Source organism: Elephantulus edwardii, unplaced genomic scaffold (assembly GCF_000299155.1).
Source record: "Elephantulus edwardii isolate Elephantulus edwardi_28Jun2011 unplaced genomic scaffold, EleEdw1.0 scaffold00056, whole genome shotgun sequence".
NCBI lineage: Eukaryota > Metazoa > Chordata > Mammalia > Macroscelidea > Macroscelididae > Elephantulus > Elephantulus edwardii.
This window is the reverse complement of record NW_006399806.1, coordinates 17,298,926-17,311,860: the sequence shown is the minus strand read 5'-3', so window position 1 is coordinate 17,311,860 and position 12,935 is coordinate 17,298,926. Positions and strand designations below refer to the sequence as shown.

The window sequence follows — 12,935 nt, the reverse complement described above, 5'->3', positions numbered from 1 at the left end:
ATTGAGGTTTCAAAAATAATAATACCATGTAAGCTCTTTTGCCTTTAACAGGTTGCTTTAACCACTTAATTGAGCTTCTCTCTCTCTACCCTCAATATTTTTTCTGAGGTTGAAGTAGAACCTATGATTACTGAAGGTAAACTGTATTTGCCTTCTAGAATGAAGTAGCAAATTGAATGGGTTTTTAATACTGAAATACAATCTTCAGTTTTTCATATAGGAATATTGATCACTTATCCAGTAAATTGTCTATTGGTTATTTTAAAACTTTATTGTTCCTTTGTACTTTGGACACAGATTATTCCAGTGTTTTATACATAGTCATTATTCTCTAAAAGTAAGAGATGAAAACCCAGTTTTCTGGGGGCGGGGGGAGAATGGATGTAAGTAGTTTATCTCCAACTGGAGGATTATGTCCTAACAGGAAGTCAGGTACAATAAACAGAAGTCCAGTTAGTGCTCTTGAGTTAAAAATTTTATGGCAATAATCCCAAAGTAGGCAAAATTTTATTCATGAAATCATAATATATGTGAGAAAGTTTTATATGTGAGTGTTGATAAGTCTCGATGTTTTCTAATTGTTTCCTATATTGCTTTATAATGAGATGTCAGTTATTTGAGGTAAGAACCATGTATTCTGTCTGTATTCCACAGTGTCAAATATTTTATAAATATTCAGAAGCTGTTAATTTGTGATAGATTAATTCAGTCACTTATAGCAATTTCTGATACTGTAAAAAAGACAAATATTATATTATTTTTCTGAATGTATGTTTCACCATGCATAATTTAAAAATAGTGTATTATGTTTCATCATGCATAGTTTAAAAATACAGTATTATGCGTACCATGTTTGAGTATTTTTGTAGAGCATTTATATTCAAGTTCTGAGAGCATTTGCTTTTACAATCTTTGGCTACATTTATGAATCTTCTTAAAGTTTGTTTTAAAACAACAAAGTTACAGTCATATGTTGTTGTGCTGTGGAATCTGAACCTACTTGAAGCTGAACCCCCAAATTATGAGAGGCTGTCAGTTTCATGGGAGGAGATTGCCCATTTTCCCTCCTGAGCAGCTGGTGGATTGGAACCACATGCCTTTGGATTGGCAGTGGCTTACTCCTTGGTCACCAGAACTCCCTTCTGTATATTAGTAAGTATTTTTTTAGGCTCCCATCTCAGTGTAATAGATGAACTATCCAGTTCTTGGTCATGAATAAAATGTATGCGCATTCGGTTTGTGGTTTTAAGATTTTTAAAAGTCATTTCTTTGTTTTTGTTTTTGTTGCTTTTTTTTCCAGAACATCTCATCTGAACCATCAAGACCAAATGGAAATATGGTTCATCATTCTTCGTCTCCATATGTAGTCTATCCACCTGATAAGCCTTTCCTTAATAGTGATATGCGACGTTCACCAAATAAGCCTACTTTTGCCTATCCAGAAAGCAACAGCAGAGGTAATAGAGGTTTACAAAAAAGATGCTGTTTACAAAAAAGGTGCTGTTTTGTTTAGTCATTGCTTAAAATTTCATAATTATGTCCACTCTTTATTTTCAGGTTAGAAAGGAAAAGCTTTTTTTTATGTTCCGTTTCTTGCTGGTTGATATCAAAGCTAAATTCCTTTGATTCATCTGTGCTTAATCTGCCATCTTTGGTACAAGTTAGAAACTAATACTTGAATTACTGCATCTGAAATATTTCAAAACCTATTGGCTATGTTTCTTTTCATTGTTTTGGTTGGGGCTCTCATCATCTTTTACCTAGATAATTTTTGCTGTGGTGAGTGGTATGGATCCCTTTCATACTGGTTTTCTTGCCATGATTTTGTAATTCCCTCCAGTGATTGTGCAAATCTGCAATTAAGGTATATGGAACACCTAGCAAAGAGATTGAATCTGTATGCCAAGCCAAGCTTAAATTTAATTGTTCTCATGTTGGAAAAGGGGAGGAAAAGCTCACTACTGCCAAGAAAATGAGGATGAAGTACGTCGTTTACACTGGGGGTCTACGCCCTGAGAATTGCTTGTACCCCAGAGAGGGTTGTAACAGCAGAATTGGAGGCAGGAAAGTGGTGACAACAGAATCAGGAGTTGGTGAGGTGGGCTTCCCAGTCAGCAGCACAAGAAAGCTGAATGCCTTTGGGCAAGAGAGTTGGTGGCAGAATGTGTGACAGAGCTAGGCTTTGCCAGCCGATGGAATGAGAGAACAGAGCACCTTGAGGCCGACTTGCTGATAGTACACCTTTGGTGGAGCTATTCTTGCTGACCCACAGAGCTAGAAAACTGACTGGGTTCTGGAAAGGTGATTCCATCTCTTGGCTGTGGAAGTGTGAAGCACTTAGTGCATGTTGCTGTAGATTGTTACTGGACAAAGAGCTAAATTTTTTATGTCACTTCTATGGGGAGGAAACATTTTTTGAGCCTTTCTAGAACGTTGTGCCTGGATTCCTTGATATTACACATGGCGAATCATTGTCCCTTGTTGATGTTGTTCTGTGCTCTCAAGTTACCTGCGACACATTGCGACGCTATGTACAGCAGCTCTGAACCCTGTACTATTCTGAGCCAGCCTCACTGATTCTGACACACCTACCCCCATTGCCCCAGTAAGTATCAATCCATCTTACCTGGGATCTTCCTCTCCTTTGCTGTCCTACCACCCTTCTGAGCATGATGTCCTTCTCCAAGGACAGGTCTCTCCTGGCTGCTTGCCCTTGTTGATAATGCTTTGTATAAACCATAATAAATAACTGCTGTTCTAGTGAATCACCCACTGTGGGTAGTTGTGATGTCCCAATCTTGGGTCTAATACTCAAGCAACTAGAGCTAATACCCTAAATTTGAATCTGGCTTGTCAGAACTTTGAATGTTGGTGCTGATTTGTTGGGTTTGTTTTGTTTTGTTTTTTAAATATTTTTACTGGGTTTCTGTCATAATTCCTACATTATGTTGCATTCATATACATTATGTTTTATATAGTCTTTCATTGACATTGTATTTCATACAATCATTCATATACATTCTGGGTTTTTTTAATTGGTTTGCTTACAAAGTTTATATACATTGTGTTTCACACTATTCTTTATAAATATTGGAGGATGTGGAAAGGTGGGAACTCTAGTACATTGTTGATGGGATTAAAATGGTACAACCACTCTGAAGACAGTTGGGCATTTGCTCAAAAAGTTGAATGTAGAAACTCCATATAACCAAGTTTTCCACTACTAGGAATATACCCCAAGGACATTTGACTGAAGCAAAAACAGAGATTTGTCCACCAATGTTCACAGGAGCATTATTTACCATTGCAAGAACATGAAATAGCCCAGATATCCAACCACAGTTGAATGAATTGAGAAATTGTGGTACAATCACACAGTGGAATACTGTGCAGCACTCAGGAGCAATGATTTTGAAAAATACTGTGTAACATGGGAGAGACTGGAGAACATTATGCTGAGTGAACTCATAGTCTCTTAAGGACAAATACTGCATAAGACCATTATTGTAAAATTGAAGGATAACAAAACATGACGTATAGGAACTCGAGAGGTTGGGGGGTCATGAGGTAGGGGTGAAACCACAGAGCTGCAGTTTGGTGGTGGTGGGGGGAAGCGAATGGGAAAGATCTGGGAGGAAAGACAGGGTAATGATGGGTAAAGTCTAATGGTGATTAACTTCTGAAACACAATGTGAAGGTAGTGCTTTGTTTTAAAGTGCTTGTCTGCTAACTGGAAGGTCAGTGGTTCAAAGAAAGATCTAGCTGTTGACTTTTGTAAAGATTTACAAATTCAGGAACTCTGGGAACAGTTCCATTCTATCCAATAAAGTTCCTGTGAGTTGGAATTGACTGAATGACATTAGGTTTTGTTGGGGTTAACATGAAAATATCTTAGCAAGACTGTAGAGTAATGCTCCCTTAGTAGTTAGTTAGCATGTCATCTTCAGTTAGATCAGTGAATGTGACATCTTGTTTTTTGTTTGCTTTTTTTGTTTAATCTGAAGAGAAGGAGCCCAGGTGTGCAGTGGTTACACACTTGACAGCTATCTGAAAAATCAGCGGTTTGAACTCACCCAAAGAGAAAAGACTTGGTGATTTGTTTCATAAAATTGCAGAAATCTTACAGGCTAGTTTTATTCTCTGTTGCAATCAGCTCAGTTACCAAAAAAACACCACCAAAATCAAAGCTCTGGATACCTAAGGGATAGTGTTTAGGGTAGGAGTCTTGGTATTGGAAGTCTAGATATTGCAATAGGTAGAGAAGGAAGTTTGGGATTTTAAATTTAGGCTAAGTTTGAAGAACTCTAGTCTGAAATGATGTCTCCTTTGGAAAGCTGCATGTGGTGAAGAGACTACTCAGATATTTTAAAAAAAAAAAAAACAACTTTTTTTTTATGGCTTGAGACCACCTGGTTTAAAAAGAGACATACACAGGATAAGTCAGTTATTGTTGTTCCTGTTGTTAGGTGGCCTTGAGTCAAGTACTACTCATAGCAACTGTATGAACAACATTCTGAACCCTGTTCTGTGCCATCCTCACAATCTCTGACACACTTGAGCCCATTGCTCGAGTCACCAAGTCAGTCCACCTGGCTGAGGGTTGTCTTCTCCTTTATCTGAAATAATGTGTGAGAACCTGTTGGAGTTTTTGTTTGTTATTTTGTTTTTGTTGTTTTATTTAAAGAGGATTATAAGATAGGTCTTTGTTGTTTGCCTAATAATAGTTAGCAAGTAGACCTTCAAAATCTCTGGCATACAGAGCTGCACTGGTAACCCAAAGGCCACTCTCCCATGGCTGTTTGAATAAACCTGCATTCCATGAGAAAAGGATAGGCAGTATCCACCTGTACGATTTATAATCTCAGAAGCTCCAGAGAGTTATGTATGAGTCAGTTTCCACTCAACAGCAATGAGAACTGAGACTAAGACTTCTAAAGTTTTAAGTGGGAAACTGGCATAGAGCTACATATTATTGGAACAGAAACAGTCGAGTGTATTATTAATAAGCAATATACAGATGGCATTCTGGTTGTATATCTATTCATATGGAAATATACACTGGAGCAGTTGTTGTTAAGCTCTGTTGAGGGAAGTCTTTAACTTACCCTCCATCTTTCTAACCATGTTGTTCCTATCCAAGGAATAACCTGGCCTAGCAACATGCCCAAAGTATGAGAGATGAACTTTCACCATCTTTGCTTCATCTCTGGCTGCACCTTTTTCAAGACATACCTATTCTTTTGGCAGTCTGGAATAATTATTACTGTTCTCCCAACATCACAACTCAAAGGCATCAATTCTTCTGCCATCTTTATGCATAGGAAGCGATTGAAAACACCATGGCCGGAATTAGATGCACCTTAGTCTTCATATTGACCTCATTGCTCCCCAGTTATTTGGAGAGTCCCTGTCAGCAGACCTGCCCAGTGCAATGTATCTCCTGTCTGTTGGTCCGAAGGGGTTGATTGTAGATCCAAGTAAGATGAAATCATTGTCAGTCTTCTCTCCAAATAACATCACAAAGTTGCTTATTGGTCCAGTGGTGAGGATTTTTGTCTTTTTTATTTTGGAATACAATCCATATTGAAGACTGAAGTGGTTGTTCTACAGCAAGTGTTTCAAGCCCTCCTCAGTTTCTGCAAGCAGGGTTGTGTCATGTTGATAATGCAGGTTGTTGATGAGTTTTCCTCCATCCCTGATTCCACATTCCTCTTCATAAAGCCTAGCTTCTCAAATTGCTCAGCTTACGGATTGAATAGGTATAGAAGATGGATACACACTTTTCTTTTTAACCACGTAGTTTTTCTTGCTTTGTTCATACAGCCTCCTTTTGGTTTAGGTACAGGTTTTACAAGAGCATGATTAAGTGTTCTGGGATTGCCATTCTTCTCACCTTTAGCCATAATTTGTTATAAGTAGGACATAAAATGAGATTGTTATTGACTACACCTTGAGCTATGTAGTGACCCTCTCCTGCCCTATTGTGATGATTTCAAAAGCCCATTGTTACAGTTATTGTGTCAGTCCATCTTATTGACGGTGTATGAATGTGTGCTGTTGCTTGATACTTGATAGTTTGGTGATTCTTTAGTAGTTTTCCCTACTCTGTTCTGGTGAGTATGATAGAGTTGTGTGTATGTGAGAGCAGACTGGACTTGTGTTGACTCCAGTCTTGTGTGTCAGGTGGAGTACCACCGGTCTTTGTTCTTGCTTGATGGCTGAAGCTGTAAAAGGTACATATCTAGTTGGATACTCTCCTGTTTATTGTCCTGTGTGACAAAGGGAAAGAGAAGGAGTAAGCATTTGGCTGGCAGATTCGCAGAGATAGAAAACATGGAACTGAGCACATGCTACAGTTACAGGTACAGAATGGTGCATCCTGGCCTCGGGTACAGCTGGGAGAACTCTGCTGGCCACTTGATGGGTAGTCTTGGGGAAAGATACCCCTCTGATCCCCTGGGACATAGGGAGAAATCACACCTTGTCAACAGCCAGCCACTGATAAGGACACCTTTACAGTCGTTGGTTACTACTCCTATCAGTTCTGCTTGCACATTCAAAATGACAGTGCTGTTTCCAGTCTGTTTACAATTCACCAGTCCATCTACTATTTTGATGTTTTCATTCAATTTTTGCTTTCATTTCGCGTTTGAACTGTTTCTTTATTCTTTTGGAACTGAAGGCTCACAGATTATCATGTGTATCTTTGCTTTTTGGTGTCTTGGTTTAGAGCATCTAGATGCTGCTGTCTGCCTAGTCCACTTGTCAGAAGTATGTGTCACATACTAAAGAAAAGAAAGGATGACATTTCTTTTAAGAACACTTCTTTCCTTGTAAAGAACATTTCTCTTAAATGATTTAGCACAATGATTGTGAATATAGGATTAAGAATGATTTTGAAATGTTTTTAAAGTAAAATGTAGAAGACTGGTATTAATGGTTTTTATAAAGTTTCAATTTCTATATTGGCATAATTAGTAGAATCCAAATAAACAATCTTGAGTGTTTATGTGTAATTAGTAATTCTCTATAAGTTTATGTGTGACCTATTGGGTATTTAAAATTAAACTCTATTCTTGAATATAAAATTGCTTTTTACTTGGTATTTCTTTGAACATGAGGAGTTGGAATAACTTCCTGTATTTTTTTTTATTCATTTTTAAACAAAAACAAACTTGATGGGAACGTTTGTTTGATATAACTAGTGTTTGGGTTGTATTGCCAACCCAAATGCACATGGTTCAGATCTACCACTTGCTCTGCAAGAGAAAGATGAACAATTTCTTCTCGTACAATTTACAACCTCTCCAGAGGTCAGCTGTGAGTCAGTTCTGACTAGCTGGCACACTATAGCAACAATAAATACAAGAAATAAAATCTGTGTATTAAAAGTTAACATGCAAAAAAATAAAAGTTAACACCAAAAACTAGTTATATGGGTAGGCACTGTCAAGTTGGAAGTGACTCAAAACTGACCCTCTGGCAACTTGTCAGAGGCTATAAATCACATAGGAGGAGAGTGCCCATATATTTCCTAAAAGCAGCTAGTGGGTTTGAACCAAGTGCCTTTGGGTTGGAAGGAAAACTCCATACCCATTAGGCCATGTGAGCTATCTAAAATTAATTAGACAGATAAAAAAAATGGGAGGAATAAATTTTCTTACAGAAAAATGTAAAAAGGAAATCCAGCCCATAATGTATGTAAAAGTATTTAAACTTTTACTAGAAATACAAAATCAAGTAACGTGAGGAAACATGTTTTGCTCATCAGAATTGCAGAGATTCTGCAGTTAATGAAAATCTGTGTGTGGACCAAGATCTATACATTAATAGATATTTGAAGTTCTTTTGAGATGAACTTTTTTTTTTTTTTAAATTATGTGTGTGTGTGTGCGTGTGTGTGTGTGTGTGCGCGCGCGTGTACCATCACATCAAATCTGACTGGTACAGGAAGAGATTGCCGCTCCTTCTCCAGCAGAATATCTGGTGGATTCGAACCGTATACCTCTGGGATTGTAGTACAGCTTCTTGCCACTAGGCCACCAGAGCTCCCTGAAATGAAGATTCTATTGCTTTTATAAGTGGTTCTCCATTTTATTTCATTAAGAGACTTGCTTTTTGAGTGAACTTTTGAACATACAGTGATTATCTTATATCGGTATTTTTTTTGCTCAGCCATATTTTCTGCTCTGAAGAATCTTCAAGAGAAGATTAGACGTTTGGAACTTGAAAGGATTCAGGCAGAAGAAAGTGTGAGAACCCTGTCTAGAGAAACAAATGAATATAAAAAAGTACTGGATGAACAGATACAGGAAAGGGAAAATTCAAAGAATGAGGAATCGAAACACAATCAAGGTTTGTTTCATTATGAAGGAAATGGAAAGTGTGTATTAAAATGGGTATTGTAAAATTATTCTTACAGAATTTTACATTGTTTTCTAGTCATCAGTAACCTTGGACAATAGAAAATACTTTTTTTTTATATATATATACTCAGGTGCATTTCTAGGAGTAGGTGCTCATGGCTTGCAATATACTGAACAAGGTCTTTGTAACTAGTGTAGAAAGAATGTTTAATCTGAAAAGATGGCTAGAGCTATTGGGAATTGTTTATTTCATATACAGAAGATTTCATTTCTGTTGAAACAGCTTGTTAAAACTGTTCTATGAGTCATCTAATTTCTTCTGTTAATGTATTTTTAGAACTGACATCGCAGTTGTTAGCTGCAGAAAACAAATGTAATCTTTTAGAGAAGCAGTTGGAGTACATGAGAAATATGATAAAGCATGCAGAAATGGAGAGGACATCTGTCTTAGAGAAGCAGGTATGGCATCCCAGACTCATACTCACTAACAGTTATGGGGAAAATTAAATACACATATCTTCCTCAGTGACTAATTTGTTTTTAAGTAAACTAAAGAAACCATTGAGAGTGCCATTAAGTTCATTTTGGAAAAACTACTAGTGTAATGCTTTGAGAAAGAGTTTCATGATTCATTGGTTCTTGTACAGATGTACGTAAATTGGAGTCTTGGCACAATACAGTTTATACAGTGCCTGAAATTTTCTATTGTGTCACTGCACATGTATGCAGAGGCTCCACTTACATGAAGTCCTTTTTGGGGGGGGGGGGAGCTTCTTGAGGTTAACTTTTTTGCTTTTAAAATTAGCTATGTAATTTATTATTATTACTATGTTTTATCACCATTTCTGTATGATGGATGGAGTGATGATCATATCCATCTGCCATATTGCAAATAATATCATTTTCTTCATTGGGGGGATGTATAAATTGTCTTGAATAGAGTCACCTGTTAAACAGAATAGATATCTGTTTCAGTGACTTTGACATAGCAATTTTATTAAGGATAGTAGTATTATAAAGAGCGGGGGAGGGGTTTGTGCGGGGAGAAGGGTGCAACAATGAATGTAATCCCAAAATCTCTGTAGATGTTCATTGAAATGAAAAATAAACAACCTAAATTTAAAAAAAAAAAAAAGAGCAGCTCCAATATTGGGAATAAAACACTGTGCTAGTTGTAATGTATTAAAAGTTGTGACATGATAAAATTATTTTATTGCTTTGTCATTTCCAAATTTGTTACTTAATTGCTATAGGTTTTAATTTAAAAAGGTACCCAAGTACTTAAAATTTCTTTTATATCACTAAACCTCATTTAGGGAGCTCTGGTGACCTAATTGGTAAGGAATTGCACAGCCAAGCCCAGAGGCAAGCAGTTCAAATCCACCAGCTGCTCCTAGATAGAAAGATGGATAATCTCCTTCCATATAACTTACAACCTTTGAAAAAGCCTGCCTGAGGATCAGCTATGAGTCAGTTCCAGCTCAGTGACACATGACAACATTAAACCTCGTTTAGCATATTGCTACCTTTTATCCTTAATGGTTTATGCTGTTACTATCAATCCTGAAATACCTATAGGAGGCAGTCTTTTCATTTTCTTGACTTTAAAACTTTAGGATGTTTTTACATAGAAATCAGAAGTAATGTAAATGATGTGAAAACCATAATGATTGCCTTAAGAGATTTAACTACTTAAGAGGATCAGACTAATTGAAAGTGTGGGGGGGGGGGTAAATTTCTGCTATACCAGGACATAAGTATAATCTTACTATATCAAACTAAATGCCATTATATAATTAAAACAGAACGCCACTTGTTTTTCTTTACTATCCAGTGGTTTCCTCTAAATACAGTTTTTCTAGAATTCTATGGTACATTCAGTAGTTCTATAGAAGGCAAAACCAATAGCCCACATTATAGTCTAATGAACACTCAGTAGTAGTTTTTGTGTATTTGTTTTTGTCAGATATTCTTACTGTATTTAATGCTGTTTTCTAGGTTTCCTTAGAAAGAGAACGACAGCAGGATCAAACGCATGTTCAAACCAAACTTGAAAAATTGGATCTTCTGGAACAGGAGTATAATAAACTTACCACAATGCAAGCCATTGCAGAAGTCAGTAAATGTGTTTTCAATCATTAACATTTAGTCTTTTTTTCTCTCTGCAATTACATATTTTTATTGCATTTCATGCATGCACAGTGTGGGCTTTTTCAATACGATATTTTAATTGTCATTTTAACAAAAGTTTACAGAAGTTAGATTTTCTTTCTTTGTTGTACATTAAGTGGCTGTACTACTGAATATAGGGGGCAAAGATCTTTTTGCAAAGAAATAGTTTAAAGAGAGAACACTTAATCTTGCTAAGTATGAAAGAAAACATTAAAAGAACAGATGTTTCTAGTGTCTCTAGCTTCAGCATTTGGTTTAAGCTATTTTCTGAACTAATTTAGCTTTAACTGATTCACTTGAAAGGTATGTAATAGTACTGTGACTGAAATTCCATATCTATTTTCTACATATAATATAGTTTACTTTCATACATAGTTCTGTTCTCTGGTTGTAGATACTGCCTATAATTCTCCAGCTACCTCACAAAATGACTAATAATTGTCCATAAAGCAGACTGTCATGAATGTTAGCAAGCCTAGAATCACTGCTGAAGTTAACTCACTTTTTACTGTTTCTGTGTTAAATTTGTACAAATGGCATTGGATTTTTTCCCGTTATAATAAGTTTTAATATTCTTATCACTAGAAAAAAATGGAAGAGTTAGAAGCAAAGCTCCATGAAGAAGAGGAGGAAAGGAAACGTATGCAAGCCAAGGCAGCTCAGGTAAGTGAAAATGTAAACCAGTCTGCTCCCCGTCTGTTTACTACTCTATAAAGAAATGACTACATTTTACACCTTAGCTTATTTATCTTCGTGCAGTCTATACAACATGGAAAAGCCTCAACATGTATGTGTATTTATAAACTAAATTTTGAAGAATTCTATAGAATACTTTTTCTTATGAGTTTTCAGTGACATATAAAAAAGTCAAGACTACAATTACTAGGGATTGTACACATAAAGGAACCCTGGTGGTATAGTGGTAAAGCCTTTAGCTGCTAACCTAAAAGGCAGGAGCTGCCTAAGACAAAAGCCCTGATGATGTGGTTTCATAAATATTTAGCCTAGGAGACCCTGAGGGGTTCTCCACTATCCTGGAGGATCCTTAGGAATTAGAACGGACTCCACAGCCTGCAACAACAATGTGCATTATATGAATTATGTGAAACTTGCTTCTTACTGTGGATCATTGTCAGAAATGTTTAAAAAGTACTGGCGAGTTCTGGTGACCTAGTGCCAAGAAGCTGCACTAATCCACCAGTTGCTCTGCTGGAAAGGAGGGACAATATCCTCCTGTACCAATCAGATCTAATTTGACAGTACACACAAAATAATTTAAAAAAAAAAACAAAAAACAACAAACCCTATTGCTAAGTACTGAAGGAAGAAATTGAGGATGCACTGAAGGCATTGGCAAAGAAACAAGGCCCCAGGAATTGAAGGAATACCATTGAGCTGTTAACAGCGAACAAATGCAACAACCTTGGATGTGCTCACTAGAATCTGCCAAGAAATTTGGAAGACACCTCCCTGGCCGAGTGACTGAGAGAGACCCACATCTATTACTTTCCAAAAATCCAACAGAATGTGGAAATTATTAAGCAATATCATTACTATGACACAGTGAAATCTTGCTGATTATTAAAAATTAGCTGTAACAGTACACTGAGCCAAGAACTTTGGGGGAAAAAATTTTGAAAATTAAAGCTTAATTCAGAAGAGACCACGGAATCAGGGATATTATTGCTGATGTCACCTGGATCGTGGCTGATAATAGAGAATACCAGAAAGATGTCAATTTGTGGAACATAATAAATTATGGGTAACATTAAGAAAAGGAATCCCAGAACACTTGCTAGTGCTCATGAAAAACTTAATCAGTGTGCTTTTTAAATTGTATAGCCATGGAGCTTTATTTTTGAGCACTTAACCAGTTTTAAAATTACTCTCTCTGCCTATTTCCCTTACAGAGTTGGCTGCTTTCCTGTGCCCATGTTCTCCCTTATGACCTAAAATCTTTCAGGTTACTCTTTGTACACATTACAGGCTTCCAATACATACAAAATAAAAAATTAAACATAATTTTATTAATTTATTTCTTTTACTTTTTTTATTTTCACTTTCATTTTGTATGACAAAAAATTTGGACCAAATCCATTTTTGCTGATAATCTTACACCTAGTTTTAATTTTAATGGGGAGCATTATTGCGGTTAATCAGTGTTCAGGCGTGCATGGCTCCACGTTACATTAACTCTGGTTTGGATAGCCTTCGACAAGTTCTGTATCAACATTTAAAGCTTGGTTTTTATATTTTGTTAATGGCAGGAAAACAAAACAAAAGGGATGAAAACGAATGTGAAAATATTTCAAAGTTAAAGTCATTACTGCCATGTCAAACCAACTCCGAGGTCACCGTTCAGTGGAGTTGTTTTTTGTTTTTATAATTATATTTTAT

At 36.5% G+C, this 12,935-nt stretch overlaps 1 protein-coding gene across 2 annotated transcripts in view; it reads left to right on the top strand.

The window, feature by feature from the left end:
- CEP57 (centrosomal protein 57kDa) overlaps nucleotides 1-12,935 on the top strand; it is a 35,758-nt gene that overhangs the window by 8,552 nt on the left and 14,271 nt on the right. For both annotated transcript variants that reach the window (XM_006887332.1, XM_006887333.1), the window contains exons 2-6: nucleotides 1,301-1,457; nucleotides 8,176-8,355; nucleotides 8,704-8,825; nucleotides 10,365-10,481; nucleotides 11,124-11,201. In XM_006887332.1, the coding sequence (XP_006887394.1) occupies nucleotides 1,301-1,457; nucleotides 8,176-8,355; nucleotides 8,704-8,825; nucleotides 10,365-10,481; nucleotides 11,124-11,201 (654 nt within the window). The remainder of the gene's footprint in view (nucleotides 1-1,300; nucleotides 1,458-8,175; nucleotides 8,356-8,703; nucleotides 8,826-10,364; nucleotides 10,482-11,123; nucleotides 11,202-12,935) is intronic.